At 46.2% G+C, this 26160-nt stretch overlaps 2 protein-coding genes across 2 annotated transcripts; one reads left to right on the top strand and one right to left on the bottom strand.

Annotated features, from left to right (window-relative positions):
* Positions 1-327: 327 nt before the first annotated feature.
* On the top strand, positions 328-6107 carry ITM2A (integral membrane protein 2A). The gene is made up of 6 exons (XM_069985606.1): positions 328-491; positions 3559-3693; positions 3777-3959; positions 4036-4146; positions 4235-4385; positions 5053-6107. Exons 1-6 carry the CDS (start codon positions 414-416, stop codon positions 5139-5141), a joined length of 747 nt encoding a protein of 248 aa, XP_069841707.1. The 5' UTR covers positions 328-413; the 3' UTR covers positions 5142-6107.
* A 9152-nt stretch (positions 6108-15259) lies between these two features.
* GPR174 (G protein-coupled receptor 174) lies at positions 15260-20084 on the bottom strand. The gene is made up of 2 exons (XM_069942998.1): positions 19953-20084; positions 15260-16686 (listed from the first exon to the last, which is right to left on the bottom strand). The coding sequence occupies exon 2, from the start codon at positions 16440-16442 to the stop codon at positions 15438-15440; it is 1005 nt and encodes a 334-aa protein (XP_069799099.1). The 5' UTR covers positions 16443-16686; positions 19953-20084; the 3' UTR covers positions 15260-15437.
* Between the last annotated feature and the right edge of the window lie 6076 nt (positions 20085-26160).

Genomic DNA, 26160 nt, shown 5'->3' with positions numbered 1-26160 from the left:
ATAGATATAGATATAGATATATAGTATACAGGCAGGATATAGATATAGATATATAGTATACAGGCAGGATATAGATATATAATATACAGGCAGGATATAGATATATAATATACAGGCAGGATATAGATATAGATATATAGTATACAGGCAGGATATAGATATAGATATATAGTATACAGGCAGGATATAGATATAGATATATAGTATACAGGCAGGATATAGATATAGATATATAGTATACAGGCAGGACACCTTGTATAGACATTACACAGGAAGTAATCTCTGATACAATAAGACTTGTGGCCCCGCCCCCGGCTCGCACAGCTGATGTGGGCGGGGTCAGGCTTGTTGTTACTGCGTCACCCGGCGGCGGAGACAGAAGCAGCAGCAGAGGACGGAGCCCGCGGGTCACCATGGTGAAGATCGCCTTCAGCTCACCCTTCTCCGGGAAGGAGCCCCCCAAGGATGCCCGCTGCCTGGTGCCTGACAAGGTGAGAGGCCGCTGAGGGACAGGCTCGGGCTGCGGCCTAGTGACCCGGTCACCTGACTGCCGGAACAGAGCGGCCGCGGGCGGAGAGACACCGGGACCGGCGCTGTATATACACAGGGATGACCGTATATATATATATATATATATATATATATAACACCGGGCCCTGCACTGTATATACACAAGGGTGACCGTATATATATATAACACCGGGCCCTGCACTGTATATACACAGGGGTGACCGTATATATATATATATATAACACCGGGCCCTGCACTGTATATACACAGGGGTGACCGTATATATATATATATATAACACCGGGCCCTGCACTGTATATACACAGGGGTGACCGTATATATATATAACACCGGGCCCTGCACTGTATATACACAAGGGTGACCGTATATATATATATATATATATATATATAACACCGGGCCCTGCACTGTATATACACAGGGGTGACCGTGTATATATATATATATATATATATATATAACACCGGGCCCTGCACTGTATATACACAGGGGTGACCGTATATATATATAACACCGGGCCCTGCACTGTATATACACAAGGGTGACCGTATATATATATATATATATATATATATATAAAACACCGGGCCCTGCACTGTATATACACAGGGGTGACCGTATATATATATATATATATATATATATATATAACACCGGGCCCTGCACTGTATATACACAGGGGTGACCGTATATATATATATATATATATAACACCGGGCCCTGCACTGTATATACACAGGGGTGACCGTATATATATATAACACCGGGCCCTGCACTGTATATACACAGGGGTGGCCGTATATATATATATAACACCGGGCCCTGCACTGTATATACACAGGGGTGACCGTATATATATATAACACCGGGCCCTGCACTGTATATACACAGGGGTGACCGTATATATATATATATATATATATATATATATAACACCGGGCCCTGCACTGTATATACACAGGGGTGACCGTATATATATATAACACCGGGCCCTGCACTGTATATACACAGGGGTGACCGTATATATATATATATATAACACCGGGCCCTGCACTGTATATACACAGGGGTGACCGTATATATATATAACACCGGGACCTGCACTGTATATACACAGGGGTGACCGTATATATATATATATATAACACCGGGCCCTGCACTGTATATACACAGGGGTGACCGTATATATATATAACACCGGGCCCTGCACTGTATATACACAGGGGTGACCGTATATAATATATAACACCGGGCCCTGCACTGTATATACACAGGGGTGACCGTATATAATATATAACACCGGGCCCTGCACTGTATATACACAGGGGTGACCGTATATAATATATAACACCGGGCCCTGCACTGTATATACACAGGGGTGACCGTATATAATATATAACACCGGGCCCTGCACTGTATATACACAGGGGTGACCGTATATAATATATAACACCGGGCCCTGCACTGTATATACACAGGGGTGACCGTATATATATATATATATAACACCGGGCCCTGCACTGTATATACACAGGGGTGACCGTATATATATATAACACCGGGCCCTGCACTGTATATACACAGGGGTGACCATATATATATATATATATATAACACCGGGCCCTGCGCTGTATATACACAGGGGTGACCGTATATATATATATAACACCGGGCCCTGCACTGTTTATACACAGGGGTGACCGTATATATATATATATAACACCGGGCCCTGCACTGTTTATACACAGGGGTGACCGTATATGTGTATATATATATATATATATATATATAACACCGGGACCTGCACTGTATATACACAGGGGTGACCGTATATATATATATAACACCGGGACCGGCGCTGTATATACACAGGGGTGACCGTATATATATATATAACACCGGGCCCTGCACTGTATATACACAGGGGTGACCGTATATATATATAACACCGGGCCCTGCACTGTATATACACAGGGGTGACCATATATATATATATATAACACCGGGCCCTGCACTGTATATACACATATATATATATATATATATGGTCACCCCTGTGTATATACAGTGCAGGGCCCGGTGTTATATATATATATATGGTCACCCCTGTGTATATACAGTGCAGGGCCCGGTGTTATATATATATATATATGGTCACCCCTGTGTATATACAGTGCAGGGCCCGGTGTTCGTTCTCTCTCTCTCTCTCTATATCTATATATATGAGAGAGAGGGGTGACCGCATATATAACACTGGGCCCAGCGCTGTATGTATGTATATATATATATTTAGAGAGAGAGAGGACCGTACTGCGCACTGTGTGTATATAGAGGGGGGGGGGGGGGGGACCTGTATGTATAACACCAGGGGGGGGGCGCTCTTTATGTATGTATGTATGTATGTGTGTGTGTGTGTGTGTGTGTGTGTATATATATATATATATATATATGAGCTGTATGTTAGTTTTGGGGTATCACTGTCGTCTTGGGTTCCCATCCCACCACGGCCACCTCTCCATGGAGCCTGTATGTTCCCCCCTGGGCCCCAGGGTCCTCATGCCCCACAGACGGAGGACTCCATATTGGGATCTGAGTGATAACAAGTTATGTAAAGTTTTGCAGTATAAGTGACAGAGGGAGCAGCGCCCCCTGGTGATGGGACTTGGCGGCTGGTCATGTGACCGGCCTCAGCGCTTTGGTTTCTTTGCGGCTCTGGTCACATTGGGGGAGATTTATCAGACATGGTGTAAAGTGAGACTGTCTCTGTTGCCCCAGCAACCAATCAGATTCCACCTTTCATTTTCCAGAGAGTCTATGGGGCGACTGGGCCAGTCTCACTTTACGCCATGTTTGATAAATCTCCCCCCAGGGTGTTCCCTCCTACAGGCCATGTGACTTCTCCTCTCTGCCTCTTTGCCCCTGGGTCCTTGTTTCCCCCCTCTATATTTGGGGGTGACGGTCTCTAGTGCTGTTCTATGGGGGATCAATGTCTTCCTGTGCTTATTCCTGGTGTTTGTGTCTTGCAGGACCCTGAGGTGGCCACCACCGGGCCGGACAGTAACTCCACCGGCCGCTGCCTCCTCACCCTCCTGGGTCTGGCCTTCATCCTGGCCGGCCTCATCGTCGGCGGTGCCTGTATCTACAAATTCTTCATGCCCCGGGTAAGTTGTCCCCCTTGTGGTCAGGGTGGGGGGTCCGGGTGTGGTGGGGTGTTGGCATCATGGCGTTCCCCACTCTCTTCCAGCATAAGACCTTTGAGGGGCAGCTCTCCTACATGGACCACACGGACATGGACGAGGAGCCCTACTACCTGCCCGTGTCCGAGGAGGCCGACATCCGAGAGGAGGATAACGTGGCCCTGATCAACGTGCCGGTGCCCAGCTTCTCTGAGGGCGACTCTGCCGCCATCGTCCACGACTTTGACAGAGTAAGTGCTGTGTGATGTGGGGGGCCGGGGGGGGACTGGGTGTTGCCGGGTCCTGACGCCATCTTCTCCTCCTCAGCTCCTCACCGCCTACCTGGACCTCCAGCTGCAGAAATGTTACATCATTAACCTGAACACGTCCGTCGTCCTGCCGCCCCGTAACCTGATGGACCTCTTCATGAAGCTGGCGGTGTGTATGGCCTCCCCCTCTCTGTGGTTAACCCCTTACTAAGCGCTCCTGGTTTTGGGGACCCCTCTAACCGCTGCTTCTCCTGTAGACCGGATCCTACCTGCCGCAGACGTACCTGGTGCGCGAGGAGCTGGTGGTGACTGAGAGAGTGGACGATGTGTCCGAGCTGGGGATCTTCATCTATCAGCACTGCGTGGGCCGGGAGACCTACAGACTGCAGAGGAGGGACCAGGTCATAGGTGAGACCCCCACCCCAATACACCAATCTGTATGTCCACCAACCTCTCTTGCAAAGCGACTGCTCCCACCACCTTCAGCTGTCCAGGCACAATAGGAGCTGTCGCTTTACAACAACAATAGAGCTGCACATTAAAGGGGAACTCCAGCATTTTTTATTTCTTTCAAATCAACTTGTTTCAGAAAGTTACTTAGATTTGCAATTTACTTTAAAAAAAAAAAAAAATCTCCAGCTATCCAGTACTTATCGGCTGCTGTATGTTCTGCAGGAAGTGGTGTATTCTCTCCTGTCTGACAGTGCTCTCTGCTTCCACCTCTGTCCATGTCAGGAACTGTTTAGAGCAGCAGCAAATCCCCATAGGAAACCTCTCCTGCTCTCCAGATTGGAGAGAATACACCACTTCCTGCAGGACATACGGCAGCTGATAAGTACTAAAAGACCTGAAATTTTTGAATAGAAGTAAATTACAAATCTGTATAACTCTCTAACACGAGTTGATTTAAAAGAAAGTAAAAAAAAAAAAAAGTTATCCAGGATACTTTCTTGCAGTAACAGCGCCCCCCCCCTGTCCTCAGGTTGTGTGTGTGTGGTATTACAGTTCAGCTCCCACTACCTCTGCTTGCTGTCAGTGAACGTACCTCACCCCCGATTTCCTTCTCTCGTTGCAGGTTTACAGAAGCGCTCGGCGGAGAGGTGCATGCAGATCGCCCACTTTGAGAACACCTTTGTGATGATGACCCGGATCTGCCACGAGTGAGGCTCCGGGGCCCCCGCTAGATTCGGCGGCTTTTTCGATAATTTTTTTTTTTTTTAACCTGTGCAGTGATAATCAATCATTCTCGACTTGTGCTCCTGCTTGTAGCTTCTGTACGGACTTGACGTGACCGCGCCTCGCGGGCGACGCCAAACCTCAGGAATTGACCTAGACTTAGCGGCCGTAACCTGACTGTCCCCCCGGATGGCGGTGGCCGTGGACAGAAGATTAATGTCGTTACCTCTAGATAGGACTAATCGTCCCGGCGCATGTTCCCTCTGTGTGCGGCTACTGTAACTCCTGTATATTTGCTGCTTTCCTGACACTCAGATTTTCTTAGAATGAACTTTGTACTTCAATCGTCACAAATGCCCCCTCCCCCGATATATGCACCCCTATATATAAATCTTTGTGGTGGAGTATATAGCGCCCCCTGACAGCAGCGACTGCAGCGTTCACCTTCAGTATTAGGTGATGGGAATATAATGGTGTTCTATGCACTGGCCTGGGACCCGGGGCCCCTGGTGGGAGATGCAGTACCTGTCGTCTCCTGCAGGGGGCGCAGGGAGAATTGATTTGTAGAAGTGGAGTCTAGTTGGTTCTGACATTGACTGGGGGCCCCAGATCCCAGCGGTATCTCTACCAGCAATAACATAGGTAATGCTATGTGCCAAACTCATCCTGGGGGATGCAGGTCATGTGTTGGGGCAGTCACTGGTTTATTATGGGAGTTGGAGTTACTGGTTTATTATGGGAGTTGGGGGGCACTGGTTTACTGAATTTGGAGGAGGTCCCCTTTAAGTGACTGATGCTGGTCAGTTATCACCCGCAGTATTACAATGTGACTTTGGGGGCTCATATATACTCCTGCTGGCTTTGCGTTTTATCATGTGGCTGGGATTGAAGGGGTTAACGCTGCTCCGCTGCTGTAATATCAATGACCACCTTGAAATAAAATTTGTTTCTCTACCTCCGAGTGTCTGTGTGTTATATAAAGGGTGAGGGCGATTATTCCAGCAGTCATATAGACGGGAGCTCAGGTTGTGGTTGTTCCTTGTACAGCCTCTAGGTGGTGCTGCTGCTGCATCTCATCTGTGGGACTCTGGCTCTCCGGCATGATGGGAATTGTAGTTTTGTAAGGTTTGTGGGTTTCCCTTCCCAACCATAGAACAAAAACTGTGCATGTCCCTTCTTAGGGTCCTATTACACTGGCCGATTAATATTGCAAGTATTTGTTTACTATACGGTGGTCGGTGTCACAGTAACCTCCACATGATGCCAGGACATGATGTCTGCAGCAGAACATTGCCCATCACACTGCCCCCGCCATCTTGTCTTCTTCCCATCCTGGTGCCATCTCTTCCCATTACACCCTGTCTGATCAATGGCCTCTATAGGTGCAGTACCCAAGGAGCACCAGCAGATGGCGCCAACTCCACAAAAACTTCCCTTGTATACAGTATATACCATCATTTACTTTACTTTGTTTTGCATCTTTGCTGCTTTCACCTTCATGTTATTTCCGCTGTGCCCGGAATCTTCTATACGCCGTGTACATGTCGGGTCACAGGAACCGAGCTGCAGCCTGTCCCACAATGCATCAGGGCATCAATCTAGCTGATCTATTGTCAAGATCTCTGTTTGCTGACAGTGAATGGGAACGTTCTTATTTATATCCAGACATAAACAGTCCCTCCTGATCCAATCTGTCTCACAGCTGAGGATCCGTAACAGTGTACTCCGGACTCATCCGCTGTAACAAACCCTCAGCTGTGTGATGTAATAGCTCAGGAAAGCGTTTGATTGTAAACCAGAATGTTTCCATTCAGTGACAGCAAGCAGAGATTTAAAAATGAGGAATATGAACAAAACTGGAAAACTTAAAGGGATACTCTGACGAAAATAGTTTTCTTTCACATCAACAGGTGTCAGAAAGTTATAGATTTTGTAATTTACTTCTATTTAAAAATCTCCAGTCTTCCAGTACTTATCAGCTGCTGTATGTCCTGCAGGAAGTGGCGTATTCTCTCCAGTGTGACACAGTGCTCTCTGCTGCCACCTCTGTCCATGTCAGGAACTGTCCAGAGCAGCAGCAAATCCCCATAGAAAACCTCTCCTGCTCTGGACAGTTCCTGACATGGAGAGAGGTGGCAGCAGAGAGCACTGTGTCACACTGGAGAGAATACACCACTTCCTGCAGGACATACAGCAGCTAATAAGTACTGGAAGGCTGGAGATTTTTAAATAGAAGTAAATTACAAATCTTTATAACTTTGACACTAGTTAATTTGAAATATTTTTCTTTCCACTGGAGTACCACCTTATTGTTGATGCCCAGAACGCTGGCGTCTGCTGAGGGCTGTTGTAGGTGATTGGCGCCACTGACATTGATCTGCTGACCGCTTTCCCCATCATCCTCCAGGCCAGATCTCGTGAGCGCTGACCACACACATTTCCTCCGTTCTAAGACTAGAAAGGAACGTAGTGAAGATGAAGATGAGTCACATCTCCTCACAGCTGCCGAGCGACAAAACAGAAGGTTTCCTACAGAGGAGGACGCGGTCCGGGGAAAGTACATCGCTTCATCTAACCGCAGGGGCCTACAGTTCAGCATTACTGCACCCACCATACAGCCCGAAACTGAGACTGTCAGCATTACATCACTCATCATAAGATACTTATATAGGCTGGTTGTCAGTAATACATGATATATATCATGTGTATAGAGGTAGTCACAGCCCCGCCCCCTGTATATCATGTGTATAGAGAGGTAGTCACAACCCCGCCCCCTGTATATCATGTGTAAAGAGAGGTAGTCACAGCCCCGCCCCCTGTATATCATGTGTATAGAGAGGTAGTCACAGCCCCACCCCCTGTATATCATGTGTATAGAGAGGTAGTCACAGCCCCGCCCCCTGTATATCATGTGTATAGAGAGGTAGTGACAGCTCCGCCCCCTATATAGTATGTGTATAGAGAGGTAGTCACAGCCCCGCCCCCTGTATATCATGTGTATAGAGTGGTAGTGACAGCTCCGCCCCCTGTATATCATGTGTATAGAGAGATAGTCACAGTCCCGCCCCCTGTATATCCTGTGTATAGAGAGGTAGTCACAGCCCCGCCCCCAGTATATCATGTGTATAGAGAGGTAGTCACAGCCCCGCCCCCTGTATATCCTGTGTATAGAGAGGTAGTCACAGCCCCACCCCCTGTATGTCCTGTGTATAGAGAGGTAGTCACATCCCCGCCCCCTGTATATCCTGTGAATAGAGAGGTAGTCACAGCCCTGCCCCCTGTATATCCTGTTTATAGAGAGGTAGTCACAGCCCCGCCCCCTGTATATCCTGTGTATAGAGAGGTAGTCACAGCTCTGCCCCTGTATATCATGTGTATAGAGAGGTAGTAACAGCTCCGCCCCCTGTATATCATGTGTATAGAGAGATAGTCACAGTCCCGCCCCCTGTATATCCTGTGTATAGAGAGGTAGTCACAGCCCCGCCCCCAGTATATCATGTGTATAGAGAGGTAGTCACAGCCCCGCCCCCTGTATATCCTGCCTGTGTATAGAGAGGTAGTCACAGCCCCACCCCCTGTATGTCCTGTGTATAGAGAGGTAGTCACAGCCCCGCCCCCTGTATATCCTGTGTATAGAGAGGTAGTCACAGCCCCGCCCCCTGTATATCCTGTGTATAGAGAGGTAGTCACAGCCCCACCCCCTGTATATCCTGTGTATAGAGAGGTAGTCACAGCTCTGCCCCTGTATATCATGTGTATAGAGAGGTAGTCAAAGCCCTGCCCCCTGTATACCATGTGTATAGAGAGGTAGTCATAGCCCCGCCCCCTGTATATCATGTGTATAGAGAGGTAGTCACAGCCCCGCCCCCTGTATATCATGTGTATAGAGAGATAGTCACAGTCCCGCCCCCTGTATATCCTGTGTATAGAGAGGTAGTCACAGCCCCGCCCCCTGTATATCCTGTGTATAGAGAGGTAGTCACAGCCCCGCCCCCTGTATATCCTGTGTATAGAGAGGTAGTCACAGCCCCATCCCCCTATATATCATGTGTATAGAGAGGTAGTCACAGCCCCGCCCCCGGTATATCATGTGTAGAGAGGTAGTCACAGCCCCACCCCCCTATATATCATGTGTATAGAGAGGTAGTCACAGCCCTGCCCCCTGTATATCATGTGTAAAGAGAGGTAGTCACAGCCCCGCCCCCTGTATATCCTGTGTATAGAGAGGTAGTCACAGCCCCGCCCCCTCTATATCATGTGTATAGAGAGGTAGTCACAGCCCCGCCCCCTGTATATCCTGTGTATAGAGAGGTAGTCACAGCCCCGCCCCCTGTATATCCTGTGTATAGAGAGGTAGTCACAGCCCCGCCCCCTGTATATCCTGTGTATGCCCCCCAGTAGTGGATTATAACAGGAGCGTTTCGGGCGGCAGCCCGGGGCCCTGAGCTCCTGGGGGGCCCATGACCACCCAAAAAGACTTATACTTTCAGTGGTGTACTGTCTCCTGGCTACACTTCCGCCATGATTTGCAAAAAATCACAGTTTTTTTATGGCAATTTTGCACAAATCAGGACATCATGAAATTATCTATACTGTACTATGAACGCCAGGCTAGTGCTGCCATAGTTACAGTGGGGGGGGGCAGGCTTGGTGAACAGCCCGGGGCCTATGGGAAAGTTAATCCGCCCCTGATGCCCCCTGTATATCATGCGTATATAGAGGTAGTCACAGCCCCGCCCCCTGTATATCATGTGTATAGAGAGGTAGTCACAGCCCCGCCCCCTGGATGACATCACAAACAGGAGATCCACACACTTTATACTACAGGAACAGCTACTCATCTATTACTGCTGACACCCAGCCTGTATATCACAAAATAGATGATTGTGGGCAGAAAAGAAAAAGACCACCTGGTTCATATAGTCTGCCCTTAAAGGGGGTGTCCAGGCTTAGAAGAACAGGGCCACCTTCTGTCAAAAACAGCACCATTTGTGTCCTTAGTTTGCCAAGCTGTGAGGCTGTCAGCCCCTTCCACAATCCACCTTCCACAGCCCCGAGCCTCTCTTTTCTGACCACCCCTAAAGTGCTGGACAGCTGTCCCTTATGGAGCTTACACAGCTCACTGCTTAGACCAGGGCTGCTTATATGATGTTGCAGTTTTCATGTTTCTGCTGAGTCAGTGCATCAGTAGCTCCTTCTCACCCACATGCTATCTAGTACTGGACTGTGTATAGTCATCAACCTGCGCAGCCTGTGCAATTCACTGGGTCCATGTAGTCGGCCCTTTTAGTATTTCCTATCTTAGGATAGATATATGTATACACCAGGCAGGTTCCCATTCTGTTATTGTAGATTTTCCAACCACTCCCCTTCACCTCCCTTATGGACTTTGGGGTCCATATTGTATGTGGTGCGGATATTCATGACAATAAGTAACAAGTTCCATACACAGCTCTTCTCCCTCTCTCTTCCCCTTTTGCGTCTGGTGTCAGTACATTAGTCTGCAGTTTTCTTGAATTTACAAACTTTCCCTGCTGAGTTCCTGATGTTACAAATGTCTCCTACTTTCTGGTGGGCTGCCATCACCACTACTCTTAAAGGGGTATTCCACTCAAACATAACTTTTGAAATGTTGCTGCCCATCATCGTGACACTAACAAATCCTTCCATACTTGTTATTATCTATTCAGTCTCCTTCACCCAGTTCTGAGCCACTGCTTTATGCTGAAGACACAAAAATCTGTGTGTGAGCTTTTCTCTCTGTCTCCCCCTCCTTCCCCTCCCTTCTGAGACAGCCGATGTAAACAAGTCCCTGGCAGGTTGTATAAAAACATTGTAGCTTCTTTTTACTGCTGGAAGGGTTAATAACAATGAGCTCATCAGCAACTTGACCTCAGAATAACCCTCCCAGCATTACAAAGAAGCTACAATGTTGCAGATACAGCCTGCCAGGGATTTGTTTACATCAGCCGCCTCAAAAGGGAGGGGGCAGAGGGGGAGACAGAGAGAAAAGCTCACACACAGACTTTAGTGTCTTCAGCAGAAAGCAGCAGCTGAGAACTGGGGGAAGGAGACTGAATAGATAATAACAAGTATAGAAGGAATAGTTAGTCTCACCATGGGCAGCAACATATCAAAAGTTATGTTTGTGTGGAATATCCCTTTAAGCACGGACATGTTTGGATAAAGTTGACTTTACTTTTCATGTTCGGTGTATTGTTACATATACTGTATCCGCTGTTCTTTTTTTTTGTAAAAATTTTAACAAAAATTAAAATTAAAAAAAAAAAAACTTCAGCGCACTTTCCCCAGCAAAAGGTTGTGACATAGCAGAGAGGAGTATGTGCTGTGATGGTCAGTGAGGTAAAGAACGTCCCTGTGTGAGTACTACTGCTAACAGCCCAGCTCTGGTCCTGTCCCTGAAGTATCTGTGCACCATGGAGGGGGCTCTGAGGGGCTCAATAACAGCAGGGACAGCACGAACATCACCCGTCACCACAACGAATGGTTAATGTGACAAAACCAGGCAGGATTATACAATGACATATACAACTACAATAACACTTCAGCAACTTCTTTTCACCAGGAAGAATCTTGTTTCAGTTTCCTTAGAACCCGACAATGTGAGAAACGAGAAACCGTTATATAGCGATGAAGCCGCAGGGACCACATGAAAGAGAAAGAGCAGATAACAGCGAGGAAACGGCTCCACCAGCCCTGCAGCTGTATACAGGCGCCCCGTATACCACAACCTGCCAGGTGCTGGGACTGCAGAGTGAGCACAATCCACACAGAGCTCTGTATATACATGAGACAAACCTGCGTACTCCAGAGCTGCACTCACTATTCTGCTGGTGGGATGACTGTGTACATACATTACATTACTGATCCTAAGTTACATCCTATATTATACTCCAGAGCTCCACTCACTATTCTGCTGGTGGGGTCACTGTGTACATACATTACATTACTGATCCTAAGTTACATCCTATATTATACTCCAGAGCTGCACTCACTATTCTGCTGGTGGGGTCACTGTGTACATACATTACATTACTGATTCTTAGTTACATCCTATATTATACTCCAGAGCTGCACTCACTATTCTGCTGGTGGGGTCACTGTGTACATACATTACATTACTGATCCTGAGTTATATCCTGTATTATACCCCAGAGCTGCGCTCTCTATTCTGCCGCTGTAACCAATGAGATGTGATGTGCAGTGTAGTATATAATTTTGGATATAAGTCACACGGAATGTAAATATCCGGTTTATTTATAAAAATAAGAAAATAAATACAGAAGCGACTTTCCCATCGGGAAAATACAAAATGTGACTCCTCCCCCTGTGGATGGGCGATCAATTGTTTTACCCTGGACAATCTCTTCATAGTAGGCAGAAGATCCAGAGCCCTCATGTGTCCCAATTAGAGATGAGCGAACCTCGAGCATGCTGGAGTCCACCCGAACGTTCGGTATTTGATTAGCGGCGGCTGCTGAACTTGGATAAAGCTCTAAGGTTGTCTGGAAAACATGGATACAGCCAATGACTATATCCATGATTTCCACATAGCCTTAGGGCTTTATCCAACTTCAGCAGCCACCGCTAATCCAATGCCGAAAGTTCGGGTTCGGATGGACTCCAGCATGCTCCAGGTTCACTCATCTCTAGTCCCAATGTATCACTGTGCATCACTTATATATCCCCATATATCTCTATTCACCCATCATACATCCCCATATATCTCTATACACCCATCATACACCCCCATATATCTCTATACACCCATCATACATCCCCATATATCTCTATTCACCCATCATACACCCCCATATATCTCTATACACCCATCATACACCCCCATATATCTCTATACACCCATCATACACCCCCATATATCTCTATACACCCATCATACACCCCCATATATCTCTATACACCCATCATACATCCCCATATATCTCTATTCACCCATCATACACCCCCATATATCTCTATACACCCATCATACACCCCCATATATCTCTATACACCCATCATACACCCCCATATATCTCTATACACCCATCATATATCCCCATATATCTCTATACACCCATCATACATCCCCATATATCCTTATACACCCATCATACATCCCTATATTTCTCTATACACCCCCATGTATCTCTATACACCCATCATACATCCCCATATATCCTTATACACCCATCATACATCCCTATATTTCTCTATACACCCCCATGTATCTCTATACACCCATCATACATCCCCATATATCTCTCTACAACCATACATCCCTATACCCTCCTCATACACCCCATATATCCTTATACACCCATCATACACCCCCATATATCTCTATACACCCATCATACACCCCCATATATCTCTATACACCCATCATACACCCCCATGTATCTCTATACACCCATCATACACCCCCATATATCTCTATACACCCATCATACACCCCCATGTATCTCTATACACCCATCATACATCCCCATATATCTCTATACACCCATCATACACCCCCATATATCTCTATACACCCATCATACACCCCCATATATCTCTATACACCCATCGATCCGAACCCGAACTTTCGGCATTTGATTAGCGGTGGCTGCTGAAGTTGGATAAAGCCCTAAGGCTATGTGGAAATTATGGATATAGTCATTGGCTGTATCCATGTTTTCCAGACAACCTTAGAGCTTTAGTCAAGTTCAGCAGCCCCAGCTAATCACATGCCGAACGTTCGGGTTCAGATGGACTCCAGCTGCTCCAGGTTCGCTCATCTCTAATCTTCATATATCTCTATAAATCCCTCATATGTCCCAATGTTTCACTATATATCCCTCCAAGATTGTTATATACCCCATTCACTCCTTATAGATCCCCATACATCTATACGTTCCCATGTATTCATTTACATCTCTATAAACTCCTCATATATTACTATATATATATATATATATATATATATATATATATATATATATATACATACACACTAATACACCCCTCCTACATTCTCTTGTATACATATACACCCCTATACATCTCTATAAACTCCTCATACATCGCCATATATCACTATATACCATAATACACCCCTCCTACATTCTCTTGTATACATATACACCCCTATAAACTCCGCATACATCGCCATATATCACTATATACCATATATATATACACTAATACACCCTCCTACATTCTCTTGTATACATATACACCCCTATACATCTCTAAAAGCCCTTCTAACATCCTACATGCATACACCCTCATACATGGCCCATAGCACTATGCACAGAGACTCACCAGAGACCGATCACCCCCATCATTCTGCCATTGTCAGGAGTTGTGGCTGCAGGAGGGGGATACGTCACCTGTATACACCCCCATACAGCAGCAGTGAGAACCTATAGCTATACCATACAGAACACCTCATCTAATGGGGAGAAATCACAGCAAATCTCCGGGCCCTTCTATTCAGCCAGAGGAGACAACGCATGGGTTCCTCAGGGGCCCAGATAATGTACAGTCATAGGGGGCGGGACTCCAGCGGCTCTGCGGGGGAGGAGTCATTCACATTAATAAACATCCCACAATGAGATAAGCGCAGATTCTAGGATCAGAGGCATCACCAGTGATATTACTATATCCTCACATGATGGGGGCCACATCCCCGTACCAGGCCGGGCCATCCAGGAAGCTGAGATATGAGTCGCTGTTTGCCAAACACAAAAAATACAATTTGTGAGTACTCCACCCAGCAAACAGTTCCACTGTCTTCCTGTGAGTGACACACGAGGGAGCGGATGGCGGAGTCACCGAGAGTGATAGAAATAAGTGTAAACTTCTGTAACTAGGAGACGATGGGGGAATCCATCAATGATTTCACCAAAAATACCGGGCCAATTTTTTTTTCTACAAAAATATATTTATTTTTAGCAAAACCTACACAAAAACCATTGATGAACTCCCCCCTCCCGGGAGTCATAGGTTTGGGTGGGGATGCACTTTACTCCCTTATTTTGTAGAGATATTCCAATCCTCACCCCCCCTGACCTCCCCCCACCCCCATTCTCCATGTGACTTCCTGTTTGTGCCAAAAATAAAAGTGTAAAATTTGAGTCACTGGAGAGGAGAATGATCTAGAACATTCACTTTCCATGGTGGCCTGTTGGGGGGGGTGACCTCACGTTGATGGCCACGGTGCATTGTCTCCACCTTGTGCCGTATCATGTGACCTGCTGACGTTTCCACACGTTGTCAGTTTGACCTGGTGATGCTTGTTGCATCGATGAAGTCTTTACTGTACAAGATCTGCAGCTCGGTGCCGTCCACCAAGTCTTGCCGGGACAGTCTCCTCTTGAACTCATCGGTGGTGAAGTAGTAGATGACGGGATCCAGGCAGCAGTTCATACTTGCCAAGCAGATTGCTACGGGGTGGAGGGTGAGGATGGCCTTCCGCTGCGAGCACGAAGAAATCTTATTGGCCTTGGCCAAGAAATCTAACGGGAAGCTGAAGTGATAAGGTGCAAAGCAGACGAGGAAGACGCCGGTGCAGGTCAGGATCATCTTCAGCGCCTTCTTCTTCTCCCCGAGGTCGTGAGAGGCGGCGTGCGGCTCCCGGAGCGATGTCACCGTCCTCCAGGTACAGAACAGGACAATGGCCAGCGGGGTGATAAAACCGAAGAGCTCGGCCACCGTCACGGTCAAGATGGAATTGGCAAATCCAATGTCCACCAAAGGGAGGTCCACAAAGCACTTCTGGTCATTGTCGCCAACACTGGTCCCGTTCCCGAGTCTCAGGAGAGGAAACGGGAGGCAGCTGGCGCAGACCACCACCCAGCCAGCCACGCTGACGTAGACGTCAAACAGACGCTTCCTGTCGGTAAAGTTGAAGGGGTAGATGAGATACATGAAGCGTCGGACGCTGATGCAGACCAGGAAGAAGATGCTGGCGTACATGTTCACGTATTTCAGGTAGAAGCAGAACATGCAGAGGAAGCGGCCGAACGGCCACGACTTGTGCAGGTAATAAAATATCCGCAAGGGCAGCGACAGGACCTGCAGCAAGTCGGCGATGGCAAGGTTAATCATGAAGATGACCGCGCGTTTCGTCTCCTTCACGTACATGTAGAAGACCCAGAGCGCCAACACGTTCCCGATCAACCCCGGGATGAGGATAATGGCGTAGGTGATGGCGTACAGGTAATCCAGGAAGCGGCCGTCCACCTCACAGCTGACTGTAACATTGGCGCCAGTCTGCATCTTCCCCGGCAGGGGTTAACTCCAGCTCATGGACCTCAGGGGCGTCTCAGCTCTCGGATACTCCGGTGTTCATGGCTGTGGATTCAGGATGAGCTGCGCCACATTCCGGCCACGTCGTGTCACGGATTCATAGTGTCTCCAGCTCTGCGGGATCCGTCCTCGTGGGATTACGATTCGCTTTAATTCCGCTTATCCAGCAAGAGGCGCCATTTATAACCTTCTCATAGTGACCGCGAACACGGACCTGGAAAAAGTAAATACATAGAGGTTAGGGGAAAATGCGACAGATATCAGCACCACAAAATGGACAAACACCCACAAAAAGTCTGTCCTACGTCCTCATGTAAAGCTTTAAAGGGCGGCGGTGTCTAATAGCAGTGAATCCTAATCAATACAAAACAAGTTCTACAGATTAAGGGGAACTCTGTGGAAAATGTTTTTCTTTTTTTCAAATCAACTGGTGCCAGAAAGTTATACAGATTTGTAATTTACTTCTATTTAAAAATCTCCAGTCTTCCAGTACTTATCAGCTGCTGTATGTCCTACGGGAAGTGGTGTATTCTTTCCAGTCTGACACAGTGCTCTCTGCTTCCACCTCCAGAGCAATCCCAAGGGCTTTACTTACTTTTTCTTCTTGCACCATGGAGGTTTACTCATAGTGCTCTCTTATACTATCTGTGTGTAATATTTAGTTACATTGTGTTTGTCTAGAATAGTATAAATGGACCCCCCCCCCCCCTAATGAATATAGGGGCTGCGCTCTGGAGTGACATTCATCAGGGGTGGGCCGGCTGGGGCAGATCAATGCACTGAGGGTGGTAGTCTAACCCCTTACTGTGTGAAACTGCCTCCTTTACATATCCCTGTTAATTATAGGGACATATCAGTAGGTTAGTTGCTTCTACTCTGCTCAAATCTGCCAAAGATTTGAAGCCAAAGCCAGGAATGGATTTGAAAAGAGGAGAAATCTCAGTCTTTCCTTTATGACCTGATCTCTGTTTATAGTCTGTTTCTGGTTTTGGCTTCAAATCTTTGGCAGATAATCTGTCAGATAATCTTTCTGTGTAAATGGACCCTGAGTCAGGAACCGTACAACCATCTGTGTGTTATTAGTTACAATGTGTTTGTACCTAGAGAACAATCAGATCATCTCGTATTAGTCATGTTCCATCTATCGATGGTCCATCTAGTATTAGTCATGGTTTATATATCAAGCAAATTGAGTAAACCTCCATGGTGCAGGGAGAAAAAGTGAGTAAATCCTCAGGATTTCCCTGGATTTCTGCATTGAATACTAATAAAATGTCATCTGATCATTCTCCAATAGCAAATACAACATTTTAATAACACAGACGGTCATGCTGCTCCTGTCTTTACTGAGTAAACATCCTCAGTGCAGGAAGAAAACATAAGAAAATGGTGTTAGATGACGAGTTACACAAGTGCATTACATGTGTTGGATGAGCCGTGGTCAGTCAAGAACTTGATATACACTCATGTGACACCGGCCTTGGCCCATTCACGTCCAACCTCTGTGTTAGTGGGAGGCTAAAGGCTGAAGATGTGGTGGACCAGAGGAAGGAGCAGCGGGTGTCACGTTTCAGCCGCTTTACTGAGCAAGCTCTGAAGAAAGTATTATAGGCTGGGCAGAGACATACCCCACATTACATCTCACTTACACTGATACAATGTAACAAACCCTCAGATGTGAGAGATATTTGGTTAAACGACTTTTCAGATATAGATGTTGTGGGGAGGAAGGGTTAATCGGCACTGACGGCCGGTCTCTGGCCCCTCTCCGACCACAGGCAGCACTTCCTCTTTAACTTCTAAGCAAATTTCTATAATTAAAGAGAAGATTTAGGAAATTCTCAGATTTTTTTTTTTTGTACATGACGTCTCCAATGGGAACTCCCGACCACAGCCCCTTCCATTGGATCAGTGACCCCACATATGAGCGCCCCACAATGGCCCAGGAGAGCGGACACGTGGCTACACTCCTGTGACTGCAGATTACGTAACAAAGTTGCCTGATGTCACCGCATTAGATAAGACGGTGAGCGCCGGGTCACATGACTGATCCTTATCACTTTGTGATAATAAACCTGAAGGGAAAACCATGGTGGTGGAGGGGGTGATGGGGTCAAAAGACGGGAAGACAACACAACTGCGGGGAAAACCATGGTGGTGGAGGGGGTGATGGGGCCAAAAGACGGGAAGACAACACGACTGCGGGGAAAACCATGGTGGTGAAGAGGGTGATGGGGCCAAAAGACGGGAAGACAACACGACTGCGGGGAAAACCATGGTGGTGAAGAGGGTGATGGGGCCAAAAGACGGGAAGACAACACGACTGCAGGGAAAACCATGGTGGTGGAGAGGGTGATGGGGCCAAAAGACGGGAAGACAACACAACTGCGGGGAAAACCATGGTGGTGAAGAGGGTGATGGGGCCAAAAGACGGGAAGACATGAAGACTGCGGGGAAAACCATGGTGGTGGAGGGGGTGATGGGGCCAAAAGACGGGAAGACAACACGACTGCGGGGAAAACCATGGTGGTGGAGGGGGTGATGGGGCTAGAGCAGAAGATATGATCACTGCAGGGTAAACCATGGTGGTGATTGGGCCAAAAGACGGGAAGACAACACGACTGCGGGGTAAACCATGGTGGTGAAGATCTACAGATGGCAATGACCACATATAACCGTTACCTGCGGTGTAAAGCATGGCAGAGATTGATGACAAGGATGTCAGCTGAAACCTGTTTCCGTTAACACATCGGAGAGTTTGTTACAATGTATCAGAGCAGGTAAAAACCGATAGTATATGGAATACGGGACAGAGGGAAGACTTCTGATACATTGTAACGAACCCTCAGTTGTGAGAAGTATTGGTTTGAGAACCTTCCTATAGGATTGTGATAGAGGTCAGGAAGTTGATCATTATGGCCGGGTCCTTCTATAGTTACACATAATCCAGGGGGCAAACCTGGGGACTACTATGGGGTCCGGCCCGGTGTGGTGCCCCCGCCTGTGAACCCCGATAGAGGACTCAGACGGTCATGGTGACAAACAGCAGCCCCCTCCGTCTTAGGTGGCCGTATAATCAGTGTCCCCTGATTGAGAGGATGGACTCTTACCATAAGGAGTCTGGGGGGAGGGTCCTCCGCTTCTTCTGTTCCCCCACTCGTATAGGTGATGGTATAGAGCTCAGTATACATTACAGTGCACCCATCTTATAGGAGAGACCCCCGAGCAGGGGAACAGTGATGACCGCCGGCGCCCCCTATAACCCCCCAGAACGTAGTAACAGACACACAAAGATACACAGCACTCCATCAGGAAGATACTTGGAAAAGCAGGATATAAGCCCCGCCCCATATCCCCAAACCCCACCCGCTCCAGCAGAGTCCTGTCCAAGCCGGGACACTAGGAGCACATGGCCACAGCCTGACCCCCGAGTGACACTCAACCCCCCCCCCCCCACGATGAGTATCGGGAAAGACCTACATTGTATGCTCCTCGGATCCCAGGCTGGAAGGGACATTATTCTGGATAATTCTCAGCTCAGATGATGGGGGTGATGGTCCGCGCTGTCAGCTCTGCAGGATGAGTGTCTGCTGCCGCGCTCACTGCTCCCACATCTGGACTTCCCCTCTGTCACTTTTATTTCCACTACTTTACATGAAGTTCACAAAGCTGGGGGTGGGGAGAGGACGCTGCTGCAGCCGGGGGGGGGGGGGGGGGCAGCACCCTGACAGCCGCCGAAATCCCCGCACTGCACCTGCTGCTTCCCCCCCCCCTAACAGTGCGCAACTACAACTCCCAGCAGGGTGTGTGCAGAGTCACCACCATACATTACTGACACAAATGCAAATAACGTTACAGTCACAGGATGCAAAATGACAGCAACGTCCCCTCCCCCACCCAAACCCTATGCAGAGGAGACAAAGCAACAATGCTACAGTAGTATTATAGTAGTTATATCCCTGTATATAGGAGCAGTATTATAGTAGTATATCCCTGTATATAGGGGCAGTATTATAGTAGTTATATCCCTGTATATAGGAGGCAGTATTATAGTAGTTATATTCCTGTATATAGGAGCAGTATTATAGTAGTTATATTCCTGTATATAGGGTGCAGTATTATAGTAGTTATATTCTTGTATATATTAGCAGTATTATAGTAGTTATATTCCTGTATATAGGAGCAGTATTATAGTAGTTATATTCCTGTATATAGGAGCAGTATTATAGTAGTTATATTCCTGTATATAGGGTGCAGTATTATAGTAGTTATATTCTTGTATATATTAGCAGTATTATAGTAGTTATATTCCTGTATATAGGGGCAGTATTATAGTAGTTATATTCTTGTATATAGGAGCAGTATTATAGTAGTTATATTCCTGTATATATTAGCAGTATTATAGTAGTATATTCCTGTATATAGGAGCAGTATTATAGTAGTTATATTCCTGTATATAGGAGCAGTATTATAGTAGTTATATTCCTGTATATAGGAGCAGTATTATAGTAGTTATATTCTTGTATATAAGAGCAGTATTATAGTAGTTATATCCCTGTATATAGGAAGCAGTATTATAGTAGTTATGCGGTTCAGGGAAGAAAAAGAGCGCTGCACCTCACACCTATGGCTGATACTAGTGCCGCTAGGCTAAATAAAAAACACATCAGAATTTTGTGTATGAATTGATCAAGCCATACTGCCCCATGTACCTCGTGCCGGTATCTGATACACATGGGTCCCTACACTAAGTCCACACCGTGCCAGTTAGTGGCCACCAACCATCCCTCCTGTTTTTTCCAATTCTGTTTGCTGCAGCTATGGTGAGTGTAATTCCTTATCCAGACTTGTGCTGCTTGGGGGCGACCTTCTCCGCCGGCGGTGCTGGCCGGGTTCTGGTGTGGTGTTTTTGGGTCTGGTCCTGTGGCATGGGGGTCGCAGGGCCGTCCCATGGCCCCCGTTCCCTGACTGGCACGGTGCGGACTTAGTGTAGGGACCTATGTGTATTAGATACCGGCACGAGGTACATGGGGCAGTATGGCTTGATCAATTCATACACAAAATTCTGATGTGTTTTTTATTTAGCCTAGCGGCACTAGTATCAGCCATAGGTGTGAGGTGCAGCACTCTGTTTCTTCCCTGAACCGCATTATAGTAGTTATATTCCTGTATATAGGAACAGTATTATAGTAGTTATATTCCTGTATATAGGAACAGTATTATAGTAGTTATATTCTTGTATAGGAGCAGTATTATAGTAGTTATATTCTTGTATATAGGGGGCAGTATTATAGTAGATATATTCCTGTATATAGGAGCAGTATTATAGTAGTTATATCCCTGTATATAGGAGCAGTATTATAGTAGTTATGCGGTTCAGGGAAGAAACAGAGTGCTGCACCTCACACCTATGGCCGATACTAGTGCCGCTAGGCTAAATAAAAAACACATCAGAATTTTGTGTATGAATTGATCACGGGGCAATATGGCTTGATCAATTCATATACAGACACTCTGGTGTTGATTTTTAATATAGGCCTAGCGGCATTAGTATCAGCCATAGATGGGATGTGCAGCGGTTCCACTCTCTCCAGTTCGTGTTTCACAGTTCTCCCTCTCTGAACAGCTAGCACTCCTTTATAAGACCCACATGACCAAAATTAGCAGGATATGTCTGTGCTCACATGTCTGGACCCTATGTCTTCCCCATTCTGTGAGAGCAGCAATGGTAAGTGTAATACCATATCCATACTTGTGTCGTTTGGGGGCAGCCTTCCCCGCCGGTGGTGCTGGCTGGGTTTTGGTGGGGCTTTTTGGGTCTGGTCCTGTGACATTGGGGTTGCAGGGCCGTTCCATGGCCTCCCTTCCCTGACTGTGCACGCTTTGCGGGGTTGGCGGTTGCTGACCGACACGGTGTGGAGTTAGCGTAGGGACCCGTGTGGACCAGAGGACCTGCGCGGTGGTACACGGGGCAATATGGCTTGATCAATTCATATACAGACACTCTGGTGTTGATTTTTAATATAGGCCTGGCAGCCTATATTCCTGTATATAGGAGCAGTATTATAGTAGTTATATTCCTGTATATAGGAGCAGTATTATAGTAGTTATATTCCTGTATATAGGAGCAGTATTATAGTAGTTATATTCCTGTATATAGGAGCAGTATTATAGTAGTTATATTCTTGTATATAGGAGCAGTATTATAGTAGTTATATTCCTGTATATAGGAGCAGTATTATAGTAGTTATATTCCTGTATATAGGAGCAGTATTATAGTAGTATATTCCTGTATATAGGAGCAGTATTATAGTAGTTATATTCCTGTATATAGGAGCAGTATTATAGTAGTTATATTCCTGTATATAGGAGCAGTATTATAGTAGTTATATTCTTGTATATAGGAGCAGTATTATAGTAGTTATATTCCTGTATATAGGAGCAGTATTATAGTAGTTATATTCTTGTATATAGGAGCAGTATTATAGTAGTTATATTCCTGTATATAGGAGCGGTATTATAGTAGTCATATTCTTGTATATTGGAGCAGCATTATAGCAGTTATATTCTCGTATGTATGGGTTTTATTATTTGTTTCTTCATCTACAGGTCATGCACCTTCCGGCAGCCTCTGGCCACCTCTCCTTGTTGCCTCACTGTAAATATTTAGTGATCTCTTCATAAAGTTATCTAGTATATTGGCATGAGACAAAATGAAGGAGAGGGGGTAACCGTTAGCTCTCATGTCTGTGAAACAAGTGGCACAAGGAGTAACCAAACGTGTGATAGGTTCAGTATTGTGCGCTGTGTTATGGAATACTAGGGCAGCAGGAAATTAAAAGGAACAACAACCAATGCACAGGCATATTCAGTCACTGCATCTGACAGGGTCAGGAATGAGAATTATGTTTTATTCCCTATAATACTAAACTACTGATATCCTCCAAAAAAGGGGATATATAGTAATAGTTTTATTGGATGCAAAGTCTCTTGCTGGCACCCAGAGGCTTAAAACCTGCAAAGGTTTAAGCTATCAGAACCCCCAAAAAACTTACACTACCGTTCCAGAGTTTGGGGTCGCCCAAACAATTTTGTGTTTTCCATGAAAAGTCACACTTCTTCACCACCAGACGTTGTGAAATGAATAGAAAATAGAGACAAGACATTGACAAGGTTAGAAATAATGATTTGTATGTGAAATAACATTGTTCTTCCATCACACTTTGCTTCCGTCCCAGAATCCTCCTTTTGCAGCAATTCCAGCATTGCACACCTTTGGCATTCTAGCTATTAATCTGTTGGGATAAGCTGGAGAAATTGCCCCCCACGCTTCTAGAAGCAGCTCCCACAAGTTGGATTGGTTGGATGGGCACTTCTGGCGTACCATACGGTCCAGCTGCTCCCACAACAGCTCAATGGGGTGGTGATCTGGTGACTGCGCTGGCCACTCCATTACCTATGATAGAATACCAGCTGCTGCTTCTGCTGGAAATAGTTCTTGCACAATTTGGAGGTGTTTAGGGTCATTGTCCTGTTGTAGGATGAAATTGGCTCCAACCAAGCGCTGCCCACTGGGTATGGCATGGCGGTGCAGAGTGATAGCCTTCCTTATTCACAATCCCTTTTACCCTGTACAAATCTCCCACCTTACCAGCACCAACCCCAGACCATCACATGACCTCCACCATGTATAACAGATGGCGTCAGGCATTCTTCCAGCATCTTCTCATTTCTTCTGCGTCTCACAAACCTTCTTCTTTGTCATCCAAACACCTCAAACTTGGATTCATCCGTCCACAACACTTTTTTCCAGTCTTCCTCTGTCCAATGTCTGTGTTCTTTTGCCCATCTTAATCTTTTTCTTTTATTGGCCAGTCTCAGATATGGCTTTTTCTTTGCCACTCTGCCCTGAAGCCCAAAATCCGGCAGCCGCCTCTTCACTGTAGATGGTGACACTGGTGTTTTGCGGGTACTATGTAATGAAGATGCCAGTTGGGGACCTGTGAGGCGTCTGTTTCTCAAACTAGAGACTCTAATGTGCTTATCTTCTTGCTTAGTTGTGCAACGCGGCCTCCCACTTCTTTTTCTACTCTGGTTAGAGCCTGTTTGTGCTGTCCTCTGAAGGGAGTAGTACACAACGTTGTAGGAAATCTTCAATTTCTTAGCAATTTCTCGCATGGAATAGCCTTCATTTCTAAGAACAAGAATAGACTGTCGAGTTTCAGATGAAAGTTCTCTTTTTCTGGCCATTTTGAGCGTTTAATTGACCCCACAAATGTGATGCTCCAGAAACACAATCTGCTCAAAGGAAGGTCAGTTTTGTAGCTTCTGTAACGAGCTAGACTGTTTTCAGATGTGTGAACATGATTGCACAAGGGTTTTCTAATCATCAATTCGCCTTCTGAGCCAATGAGCAAACACATTGTCCCATTAGAAGACTGGAGTGATAGTTGCTGGAAATCGGCCTCTATACACCTATGTAGATATTGCACCAAAAAACAGACATTTGCAGCTAGAATAGTCATTTACCACATTAGCAATGTATAGAGTGGATTTGTTTAAAGTTAGGACTAGTTTAAAGTTATCTTCATTGAAAAGTACAGTGCTTTTCCTTCAAACATAAGGACATTTCAATATGACCCCAAACTTTTGAACGGTAGTGTACTTATAGACTGACTTCAGCACCACTCTTATGCTCAGGTTGGGTGTGGATTTGTAGCTCAATTCCATTGAAGTGAATGGAGCTGAACTGTAATACTACCTAAAACCTGAGGACAGGGATGGCGCTGTTGCAAGAAAGTAGCATTTTTTTCTAAGCCTGGACAATCCTTTAATACATAGGCTTAAAGGAGGACCAGCAGCCTGGTTATAGATAAATGATGCAAAATCATTGCCTAATGAAAGCATTTTGTTGTATTTGCTTCATCGTCATTTCATATCACTGTTTGCTGTCAGTGAATGGTAACATTATTCTTAAAGAGTGCCTGTCTTGTCACCAGGGTTTCTTGTAACTACAGCCCCCCCCCCCCCCCCCCCAATCCTCAGGCTGTGAATGGTAATGCAATTCAGCTCCATTCACCGTAATGGAAAAAAAACCTGCAAAACCCACAGCCAAACTGAGGACAGGAGAGGCGCCGTTTCTGGAAGGAAGTAGCCATGTTTTTTAAAAAAAGCCTGGACACCCCCTTTAAATTAAAAATGCAGAGACAGCAGAACCTTCCTGATGACACAGCTAGAGGGCGCTCCGCTACAGTACATCCCACTGTGCACCTGGAGCAGAACGTCTTTAGGAAAGGCGTCGATCACCCACATCTGAAAGCAAAGAAACACAAAGCCTATTTAAAATCTCCTAAAATTCTTAATACTATAGAGCACAGGTGTCAAAATCAGGCCCTCCAGCTGTTGCAAAACTACAAGTCCCATCATGCCGATACAGCTAAAGCTTTGGCTGTCCAGCCATGATAGGAGTAGTAGTTTTATAACAGCTGGGGGGCCTGTGTTTGACACCTGTGCTATAGCGGATGTGACCCTGGTCTCTGTTGGTATAGATATAGCACAAGGTTACCAGGCCGTTACCTGGTCTGTTACACGCTATGACTGATCTCCGCTGTGAGGATACGCTGCTTCTCTGTTGCCGGGTACCTTCCCCTCTCTGCCCCCCCCCCCCCCCCCCAGAGATGAACAGGGA

The sequence above is a fragment of the Dendropsophus ebraccatus genome, chromosome 10, assembly GCF_027789765.1.
Source record: "Dendropsophus ebraccatus isolate aDenEbr1 chromosome 10, aDenEbr1.pat, whole genome shotgun sequence".
In the NCBI taxonomy this organism is placed as follows: domain Eukaryota; kingdom Metazoa; phylum Chordata; class Amphibia; order Anura; family Hylidae; genus Dendropsophus; species Dendropsophus ebraccatus.
This window is presented reverse-complemented; position numbering and strand designations above follow the sequence as displayed.